Source organism: Sinocyclocheilus anshuiensis, unplaced genomic scaffold (genome assembly GCF_001515605.1).
Source record: "Sinocyclocheilus anshuiensis isolate Anshui unplaced genomic scaffold, SAMN03320099.WGS_v1.1 scaffold450, whole genome shotgun sequence".
In the NCBI taxonomy this organism is placed as follows: domain Eukaryota; kingdom Metazoa; phylum Chordata; class Actinopteri; order Cypriniformes; family Cyprinidae; genus Sinocyclocheilus; species Sinocyclocheilus anshuiensis.
In genome coordinates, this window is record NW_015546056.1 from 884,927 (window position 1) to 896,858 (window position 11,932).

At 35.2% G+C, this 11,932-nt stretch overlaps 1 protein-coding gene across 2 annotated transcripts in view; it reads left to right on the forward strand.

The window, feature by feature from the left end:
- The window catches only part of LOC107699306 (uncharacterized), a 40,683-nt gene that overhangs the window by 5,325 nt on the left and 23,426 nt on the right, over positions 1-11,932 (forward strand). For both annotated transcript variants that reach the window (XM_016500518.1, XM_016500519.1), the window contains exon 2: positions 1,975-2,771. In XM_016500518.1, the coding sequence (XP_016356004.1) occupies positions 1,975-2,771 (797 nt within the window). The remainder of the gene's footprint in view (positions 1-1,974; positions 2,772-11,932) is intronic.

Here is an 11,932-nt window from a genome sequence, read left to right on the forward strand (position 1 = left end):
GTGAATGCATTATACTCTGCAGCATGAAGGACCTTAGCATTACTTACATTCCTGGCTGCCAGGGGCTAGTGAGGGCTTTTTGATCTCTCTTTACAAGCGGCCACGTCTGAGCGATGTTAATTGAAAACCCAGGGGGATTTCGATGCTGACTACTTGCTTCCTACTGAGTGGCATCAAAAATATCCCACCATCAGCAGTTCTGTAGTCTCAGCTGGAGAGCACTGCTGTATGAAAGACTGACCCAATGGGTCGGTCTAATTGACCTGTAGAAGTAAATTAGCTAAATTATGATCAGAGGCCTCATGTAGAGGGCTCCAATTACTGTATGCTTGGATTTCATGTTGGGACCGTTTGTATGTAATCATTGGAAAATATCTAAGATGATGTATTTAATAGTGCTGCATGGACATTATATATATGTATTTATAGGTGAGGACATTTTGTCAGTCTATTATGCTTAATATTTATATGGCATCATGCCCACTACAGATATGTTACAGAAATGAGATATATTTTTTTTGATATTTTTCGTATGTATTTTTGCTTTCATCATGGACAAACACATTATTGTTTCTGGAAACTTGTTAAATTACACCTGGTTAGCATGAAAGAATAAGATTAACATCGACATTACTGCCTTATGAGGGAAACTTTTTTAATTTAGATAAAATTGAACAATGAAGTCTATTTGAAATAGATCTTAAAAAGGTTTGTACTGGAGTCCAGGTGTTGTGTACACATGGTCCATGAGAAAGGACTGCAAAAACACAAGCACTGTTTTGAATGGGGGAAAAAAAACCTGGAGCAGCAACAGATCTCACATAATTGAAATGCTATCAGTGTTTTCACAGTCACTATCCAATCTGGAAAAAGATCATCACAAATTATTTTCTAACAAAACACATGGGTATGTTTATTATTAATAAAAGTGACATACAAAAACAACATTTAGACCTTATGAGAGAGCTGGGAATGGCTAGAGTCTTTATTATTGTTATCTTTTTCAAGGCTTTATGAAGTTATATTTTAGTGTATGATTTCTAATTTCACGTTGTATCACTGTGATGAGTCTGTGAAGACTAAAAGCTATTTAGAAATCTTTCAATTTCCTCACAGTATGTAAATTAGTGAAGCATTTCCTCTAAACATATTCAGAATAAATATCCTGTGAATCATCTACTTAACAATTTATTTCCATCCCACTGCAAGCTTCTAGTCACACCTCTTCCTGACAATCATGTTCACCATTGTTTAGCACTGTTCATAAGCAAAATAATCATAATCATAAACATAGAAGTGTGCAGGATATTATTTTTATTTGACCTGATTTTGTTCAGAAGTGCTTAACCAACATTATTTGAATTTGAAAGTACAAGCACAGACTCTTACTATGGAAAGTGAGATTAAGATATGAAAGTGAATGACACCTGAAATGTATCAGATTCCCAGTACAATGAAAGAGCTGAGCCTCAAAATAGCATTAAGATAATGCAAAGATCAAAGTTCAGAGCAAGACAGGACTATATGACTCTTTGTGGACCACTGATGCTAAAGAATGCTTTATAGTGAGATAAGCACTCTTCTTTTGGCACAGGGAAGTATGTCTGCATATAAATGCTTTTAAATAATTTGAATAATGAGAGCTGAAGTATGCAATGGAAATTTAGCTTCACTACTGCAGTCTGTGATTTGTTTGTGATTTTAAATTATTTTCCCCATCCCAGTTTAATGTTTAGACACAATTATAAGTCCAGAAGTTGATTGATTTCCCAGAGAAGAGTAAACATTGTTACTCTTGTGGTGATATGAAAATATTAAACCAGTTTGAAAATAACGATTATTTTTGCAACTTCATCTGGTGGTAGTTGCACAGAAAATGCACAGTTCAAATGAATACATTTTTGAACAAATTTATGATTTTAATATTGTGAAAGTATAAAATTACTCAGACCTCTCTCTTTGTTTGTTCTGCAGGTAAAGGGGATATTGTCTTGGATAATGATGTTGTACTGACAAAAATGAAGCTCCTCAACAACGTCCCTGAGAAACTGCTTAATGTTGAGGATTCCATTTCAACCATCTCCATTTCGATGTCTGAGCAGGATAACACAGAACCTCTCCAAGCTGATGAGGTGATCTCTGTCCACAGCGCTGCTCCTGAGACCACTGTCCCTGAATCAAAAACACACTATCTATCTTCTATTTTTGCAGATTCTGAACTTCCAAGATTGTATAAATTTGAATCTGAGGACTCTGGGGTAGAAATGACTAGTGGAGCAACTTCTCCATCCACCCCAACTGGTTCAGAGCAAAGCTTTGTGGTCCACAGTAGGGAGTCTTCATGTGACTCTGGCAACCTGAACTCTCCTGTACCTGCTGACAATCCTCTTGAAGACAGTTCAGTCTTCTTAGAAACTGAACAAACGTCTTGTAAGTGTGCTAAACAAGACACTCTTACCATCCTGGGAGACAGAACAGAGGAAGAGAATGTTGATGATAATTTGATAGACATCACAGCAAATTCAGAGAGGGCCGAGGACAGAACCCTGAGGAATACCATGGAGAACTGTAAAGATGCAATTGAAATCATGGCAGCACAGGAGGAAATAACAGACACTGCAATGGCTGAGGACACAATATCAAGGAGCCAGTGTTCTATAGAAGCTTATGATGGCAAAACAGGATCTGAATTTCAGCAACGGCCTTTGAGGAAAAGTACAACCAGCAACAGTCTGGATGAGTACATGGAAGAGTGCTGCAGGCTAAGTGAGGTAGTCAACAGTTTACATGTCTTTTATTGTTATTTACTTGACGTCATAGTGTTACATCTGTTTTTATATAAACAACAATGGTCAGTCTTATTGCAAGCATTTAAATGTGATATAAACAAGAACATTATGCTGTTTTTCCTCACTTCTATGCATTACACAGCATTTATTGGAATGGGAGCTATCAGAAACAAGGCATGCACTATAAAAAAATCATTTTCTAAATCAGTACTTTACATATTTGGTATATTAAAGTATATATGATGTCAGGAAATTGAATTAGTTTTATTTTTATTTTTTTTAAGCATAATTTTATCCAAGTTTATGCTTAAAATAAGAAAAAAAAATATGTAATTGATATGCAGAAATGTATATAAAATAGAAGTAAACATTTTACAGAATGTTTAGCCATTTTTACTGGAAAGCGAGGCAAAAATGCTGATCAATATATTTTTTTGCAGTGCGATCAAGAGACCAGCAGTGTAAATAGTGCCTTTGAGATACACTTCTGAATATCAGCGTGAAATACTCTTCCTGTCAATCAAGTTCACAATGATTGGTTACCACTGCTAAACATAACGTAATCCAAAGAAGAAAAAAAACACCAAGAGAAGAAGCTCATTAAAGATTGAGGATATTGTTTTTCATTTATTTATCCTAATTGCATTGAGAGATGCCTTAGTGAAGAGTGTCAGACTGAATCACTCATTGTCAACATGGTAAAATGAATAGCTTCTGTTTACAGTTTAGAAGCACACACACATCCTTTCTCATTAGCCATAATGACGGTCTTTCCGCAACTTGACGTCATCAGCTCATCACTGAATGTGCATACTGTGACTAAAAAGGAAAACAGGATAAAAGTCTTCCTGTGAGCAGTGCTTCCGAAGATTTTTTTTCCCTAAAGAAACTGCTTCTTTCAGCATTTTGTCCCTGAAATGAAAATACATAGCTAATGGCACACCTCAGCTTGTTGCCAAGCATCGTTCTGTTTTAATATTCATATGAATATTTTTGACATATCACCTTTAACCTATCTAGTATGATCATATCCAATGTGTTCTTAAACACAAAGCAAGCTGAAAATGCGTGGTGTAAGATATGTAGACATAATTTGTCTTATTGCATGATGTAAAACTAGAGTAAATAATAGAATAGTTGATCTCTTTTCATGGTATTGGAATATGTCTTTTATATATAGAACAGCATTCCATTTAACAAAAGGCTTTGGTTGGTCTACATAGTCAGAATCATCTGGTTTTTCTTCAGTGGTTACACAAAATTGTTTAAAGGAGTAGTTCACCCCAAAATGAAAATTTGCTGAAAATGGACTGATCCTCGGTGCATTCAAGATGTAGATGAGTTTGTTTCTTCATCAGAAAAGATTTTAGCTCACCATTGGATCCTCTGCAGTCAATGAGTCTTCATAAGGAATTACTAATTATTTGATCAGTATTCTAAAGTGAATAAAATGATAACTCTCTAGTAATGACTAAAATCATTGTTTTAGTCAAGCGATTGGGGGTTGTGTAAGGTTCTGGAATATAATCCCTTTTGCTTGATAACACTTGAGTCATTTCTAGTGGGTTACCATGATCTTCACTTATTTAGAATACTGATCCAAATAATTAGTAATTCCTTTAGAAGGATGTAGTAACACTTGAATCATTAGCATCCAAAACCTTACATGCACCTCAAAAGCTTACGTCAGCCAATATTAGGAAGTTATCATGCTTTTCACTTTAGAATACTGATCCAAGTAATTAGTAGTTTATAAGTATTAATTATTTGTAATACTTCAGTCATTACTAGTGGATTAACATGATCTTTATTTTAGAATTAACCCATTTAATCTAAATTTTTTTTCTCAGACACGAAAATATCAAAATGATGTGTCATTAGTAACCCCTTGACATAATCAATATATATCTTTTTTTTATTTTTATTTTTATGGAAAACTGTGTGTTTTATGGTTGGTCACAATTGTGACCGGTGGGATAATGTTTATACTGAAATTAAATTATTTCTGCAGTCATCAAAATTCTTATATATATCAGTCCAGTTATTAACCCATTTTAAACTATTTCATCACATTCTATGGTTACTATTATACATAAAACCATTATACAACACTGAATAGGTATACTAAGATATATATATATAAAAAAAGTTATTATCCCACCGGTCACTATTGTTGCCATCAACAAGTTTACTCATTCTATGACCACACTCAACAAAACTGAATACTTGTGAATTCATATATTAATACTAGACACCTTAAAGATAATGTGTACCAAAAATCTTTGTCATATCTTTATGTTATCATATATTACTAGCCTTTTGTTTTGGAGCTTTGATGCAGCCATCATCATCTCATGGTGCAAACAGTAAGTAAACTGCTATGGTCATGTGACAATTTGCACTAAACATGTGAAACTGCACATATTTATATGAGACCCTTTATTTTTTTTCCATATTTGCAGAAAATGCACTAAAACACCAGCCAGTAACATTAGAGCTTTATAAATGATAACTTTCTTTACTGTCACTATTGTGACCAGTGGGATTAAATGGTTGTTAATTATACATTATGCATAATTTGCATTAATTATAAACCTGTATATAGTAGGTCTCTGGGATATATGAAAAGAATAGTAGTTACTGATTAGCTAATAGTGAACTACCACTTTCAACTGAGCACTATTACTTTCTAAATCATTAATTAGAGTTTCTTGTTAGTTAATAGTATAGTTACTAGAATGTTAATAGTGCATTAGTCATTTGTTCCTATGTAATTAGTTAATGACGGAGCGGTATTCTAAAGTGTTAGTCATATTTTAACAAACTATTGTTTCTGTCTAAAATAAATTTAAATTTATAACTAAATTTAAAGTTCTTTTGGATTTGAATAAATAATATTATGAAAAAAATGTATTAAAATGTACTGAATTATGTTCAGATAATGCAGCTTTGTTTTAGAGATACTCAAATCAAAAGCTTGTGTTTGCATTTTGAGTGTTTCGTTTCTAAATGTCTTAAATTCTTTTTAAACTGAGCAGCCAACAATTCACCACACAAAACACACTGTGGTCGGCATAAACCATGTTTATCCTTGTTACATGGGAACAAGTATTTAACATAGTCTGGGTCACATGTTACCTTTAGTAGTTTTCCATGCTTTTTAATGATGAAGGCACAACACTAACAAGTAGGCCTATATAGTCATCATAGCACTTTTTTCTCTGGATTCTGCTTTCTGCTACCCAATAATAACCCATCTTTAATTTCTGTGTCACACACCAATTGAGAACTGTTTAATTTGGATTGGTCAATCTTTTACGGACTGTGGCAACCATGTGGTATATCTAATGATGTAATTGCTGATAACTGCTGCAGCAGCCACAAAAGGTCAATGAGTGAGATTGTGTGTTGGAGTACAGTATACTGAGAGCTGAGAGGATGTAGTGCGGGGTGCGCTACAGATCTCTCCCCTTTTAACGCGGCACATCACACAGCACCTGTTCATCTGTGTTGAGAGAGCATGCAGATGGCAACGGCGATTACAGCTGGAACAGCCAATGTCTCTCATCTGGACTGTGTCCCTCAGTCCGCCATACTCGTCCAAGCCTCCCTGGATGCATCAAACAGGTGTCAAATAGCTCAAATTACTCACATATTTACCCAAATAATGCCTCTTTGATAGCTCCTAGGTCTTTGTGACTGGACGTTTTTTGACGAATGGTGGACTTTGTGGGAGCTGCGATGACAGGTTGCCGGTGCGGTAAACTCGGCCCTCATCATCACCTGTCACCAAAGCTAATAAGATAATTCCCTTGCCTGTTAAATGGAGCTCTGTGGCCTGAGGAAGAGGATATTGAAAAGGGACTATGAGCTTTTTTCCCATCCGCTTCAAACATGGCGACTTCAAAGGGCCTCTCTCCCTCTCATTTCTAATCTAATTTGTTCCCAACTTATGAGGGTAGGAAGGACACAGAGCTACAGTGAAGATTTAAATGTACAGCAGGTGTATGCCAATCACAATAGACTAATGGAATACTCTTTTTTTCATAGCTTCTGCACTGATTTGTGGGGAAAAAATCTATAGAATGGATTCAAACAGGGTAAATGTGTTAAATGGAGCTGAGAGTACTATGCTTTTTAAAGAGATAGTTTAAGAAAAAATCTAAATTCGGTTATTTTTTACCCACCACCATGAAACAATGTCTCAGTGTTTTGGACTCCATTGAAGAAAGTCACACCACTGTTAAAAAAAACAGCATATGCTGTTTTGAAGCATGGTAGCTGGTTAGAGCTGGTCCTTAGTTGGTCCTGAGCTGGTTATGAGCTGGTTTAAGCTGGTACTCTAGGTTCATCCTAAGCAACTAGCTCCTGCTCAGGACCAGGTTAAACCAGCTCATGACCAACTAATGACTAGGGGTGCGCCGATCCGATATTCAATATCGGTATCGCTCCGATACTGCCACTTTCTGCTGGATCGGGGTATCGGTCAAGTGTTCTGAGACCGTTTAATGTGAGGTACAGATGAATATTTAAGTCGTTAAATTCAAGTTCACTTAAACTCTTCGCTCTGCTGTCATCCTCTATTCAGCATTCAAACAGCGCATCGCGTTCGGTTACTACAGTTAAGACGACAAAACTCTCTCTAGGATGATACAATGTTCCTATTATTATACTTGCTCTGTAGATAAATAGCTAATTCTGAATCATGTTACTTTCTACTGGGTGTCTGTTAGAGATCACTACACTGGAGTAGAGAGCACTATGAATTGTTCTTCACCCGCACAGTAACTGGAAATTTAAAACTGTTAAAAGAAAAGGCTAAATAAACTATCGCACAGATATAATACACTACGCATCAATATGTCTCTTCCCTTTGTGCTTTGAACTTTTCTATGCGGAGCGCTGTGCCTGCGCTCTGTGACTCCGTGTTGCATCAAGCGCATCATTCTGAGCACGGGATGCGCTTATGCGCTATGTGCTGCTCTGTATTGGAGCCTTTCATGTTATAATACTTTTGTGCAATGAAAGATTTTTAATAGCCTTTCTTGTTCTGTCTTATTTATCATATGTTGCTGCCTCATTACTGTGCTATACAACAAAGGGAAGAGACATATTGATGCGTAGTGTATTATATCTGTGAGATAGTTTATTTAGCCTTTTCTTTTAACAGTTTTAAATTTCCAGTTACTGTGCGCGTACTGTGAAGAACAATTCATAGTGCTCTCTACTCCAGTGCAGTGATCTCTAACAGACAGCCAGTAGAAAGTAACATGATTTAGAATTAGCACTAAACTCCAGCAAGATAAAGTCCTTTTATGCAAAACCATTGATCTTTATATACAGCTCAAGTATAATAATAGGAACATTGTATCATCCTAGAGAGAGTTTCTACGTCTTAACTGTAGTAACCGAACGCGATGCAGAGTTTGAATGCTGAATGGAGGATGACAGCGGAGCGAAGAGTTTAAGTGAACTTCAATTTAACGACTTAAATATTCATCTGTACCTCACATTAAACTATGGAACGGTCTCAAAACACTTGGAATATAGTGCACGGAAACTTTATGGTGCTTTATATGCTTTATGGTGATTTTGTGCCTTTCGTGGGGCTTAACAATAACACCGAATAGTAAACGCACTATATCGGATTTGGATCGATCTCGTCTGACCGATACCCCGATCCAGCAGAAAGTGGCAGTATCGGAGCGATACCGATACTGAATATCGGATCGGCGCACCCTTAATATATATATATATATAATTATATTTACATTTTTCATGAATGTATATTACAATGCAAAGAGCAATGTGTAACATTTTACCAGATTACACCTATTTACTTTTATTTTCCCCCACTAAATAATGTTTTTTCTCTAAATGTTTAGATTTTATAAAATTATTGTGAACTCATCATTTTTGTAGAGTAACTTTTGCTGCTGAATTATCCACTAACCTAGTTTATAATAGTATTTTTCTCATAGATTATGATTATATATATTTTTTAATTTGTTCTTTTTCTTTATAATGAAGTTGTCTATATTTAGTAGATTGTGTGTAACACACAAAAGAGTGATGATCAGGTCAACACACACCGAGGTATAGAAATGAAAATTCTGGTATCGGATCGGTATCGGTATTGTCCGATACTCAGAACTTTTGGTATCGGATCGGTATCGGTATCGTCCGATACTCAGAACTTTTGGTATCGGATCGGTTCGGAAAAAAATGGTATCGTGCCACCCCTACTAAGGACCAGCTTAAACCGGCTCGAACCAGCTGCCATGCTTCAAAACCTAACTAACCAGTATATAGTATGTTGGTTTCTTCAACAGGGACAGATTTAAAATTAAATATGTATTTGCTCCATTTAACACATTTTACCATGTTTAGATCTAGAATTCAACAAATTCAACAGGTAAAAGAACCATTATTCTTTGTGAATGTTTGTTTCAAACAAAATATTGAATAGAAACAGTAGAAACAGAACACTGTCCTTGTGAACACATTACTTTTTACAGACATAATATACTTACATATTTAAGAATATATATATTATATACTTAACTGCAAACTAAATATAATGTTTTCAGACACTAAATTGCATGTTATTTGAAAATGCATGAAAATGCATCATAGTTTAAATTCATAGTAAATGCAGTTAGTTGAAATTAAGAGTACATTTTTACCTATTTTAGTAGGATTTAAGTACAATTTATATGTAATTTCATAATTAATTGTTTTGTCTTTGAAAAAATATTAAAATGTACTGATAATGTACTGACAAGCATTCATGGTAAACTAAAACAGTTTAATGTCATTTGTATTCATGTCATGTATATATTTGTAATTACAGATTTAATATTTTTCTTTGATTGTGATATTGATACTCTACAATTAAAATTATAAGTAATTTCCATGTACTTCGGTATGCTAGTCAACACATCAAAATATATGTACTTTATAGTATGACAAAAGATTATTAAAACATAGTAATTTACTTTAAAATAATACTTTTAATTTTACATTATAATGACGTGGACTTTTTAAAAGTCTACTTAAATGTGTTAAGAAACCATTATGAAAGTCACGTCTTTAAGTATACATAATATAACATTATCTGAAAGTATAGTTTTGTTTTTAAATATATTTTTAGGACTTGATGTACACTACAAGTGCACATTCAGTACAATTAAGCACACATCTTTTTCACACAGGCAGGGATGAAAAGCTTTTCTTTTTCTTCAAGCTTTTTTCTTCATCAGACAAAGTAAACTGACTGAACAATATAATAGAGGCTAATGTCTCCAGCCACCTCACAATCCAGTGCAGTGATAGCACACCACATATTTTGAGCAGATGCCGAAACATGTCATGGTTGCGGTTCATAACTCCTTTGTACAGCCATTTCTCAGAACTCTTTTTAATTTATTATTGATAGATGAAAGATTAATCAAATTAGCCAAACTATTTCAGAAATTAATACACAAGGGGCGGATGATGTACAACTTCCAGTTCAGCGAAATCCTGTGAGCTCAGATTATGTGTGGGCCTGAGCAGACAGATATGGACCAGTGAATAGGCAGACAGTAGAAATGTAGCCTATAACAGGCTCATTCGCAATATTTAAAGATGGATTTGGGAATTATATAAAAAAACTTAAAAGAGATTTAGACTCTGAGTGTTAATCAAATGCATGTGTTCGGCTGGTTGCCAGCTAGCCTGCATATGTGAGTCTCTCTATAAGTGGGTCTTTGGGACATTAAAAGCATTTTTTAGTCTGAATTGATGGATGCATAGCAGAGCAAAATATGGTGTCAGGGAGGAATGAAGACTGCATAATTGCTGTTGCCCTTATTGCCCCGCTCAGCCACCCCCAGGACGGCTAAAGCTGAGGAGTTGAATTCCTCAGCTGTAACATATAAACAGTCATAAAGCGAACATTTCCAGAGTGTGAGTGTGAGGCTTTAATCTAGTGATAGATGAGGCATGGAGACCAGTGCTGTGTGCGCCACATCCAGCCTCAAACATTTGGCTGACACCCCGAAATGTGATGTAACGGGTCGTGACACTTGAACGATTTTCAATGCTTTTCAGATACACAGGAAAACACAGAATATCAACACATCTTCTTGGTCTAGCAGGATGTCTTTGGATAAATACACAAAGCTTATTTTGTGAGACATCATATCAGCCAACAATATTAGTTCTCAGCTTTGTTTAAGGCTCATAACCGCCAGTACAATAAATGAAAATATAGTGCTAACTTCAAGAAGAACACAAGCTCTATGTATCTCTCCCAGGATCACCTGAGGTCACAGTGTGGGGTGATAATGGGCCGTAAATGAACCTGTAGAAAGAAAAACAAGATGAACTTGGAATAATCGACTGAATCTAAAGAAATGTATGTGTTTTGTATTGTTTTACAGTGATCCAATTTTTTTTTTTTATCAATTTAAATGAATAAAAAAAATGTAAAGGTGCGGTGTATAATGAGCGCACAAAGAAGATGAACGTAAACAGTCTTTAATTAATCCACATAGAAACAGTGTTGCCAACTGCTTTCAATTGAAAGTAGCTAAAACTGGTAGCTAAATGTCACTAGATGACATCACAATGGCAAATTCACTGATCTATATAAAGATGAACGTAGATCAGTGGGCAAGATGAGAACTTAGATAAGGTTTGTCCAAGCAGTTGCTATATTTGTCCCTAAACTTTTGAAAAAAGTCTCATAAGGTGCGGGGAAGTCGCTAAATCTAGTTACAAAGTAGCTAAATTGGCAACACTGCATAGAAAGTATCCACAGAAGGCAGGCAGGTAACACACGCACATCTCAACTTTAACACTGGACGAGGGAACACAGGACAGGCTAGAACTAAATACACAGGCAAACGAGGATAATTAACAAGACACAGGTGAACAGAATGACACAATCAGACATGGGGGAAAACTAGCTCACAGAGCTCATGAGGGAAGAAAACACAACAAACAGTCCTGGGGTGTGACAAAAGGTTCGTTTTTTAAACTTATTTTTAAACGTATTGTATTTGTCAAAGCAACATTTCTAAGTACTACAATTACAAAAAAACTAAAATAACCGAATAAAAAAACAAAACTAATAAAAATGACAAAAACTAAAAAAA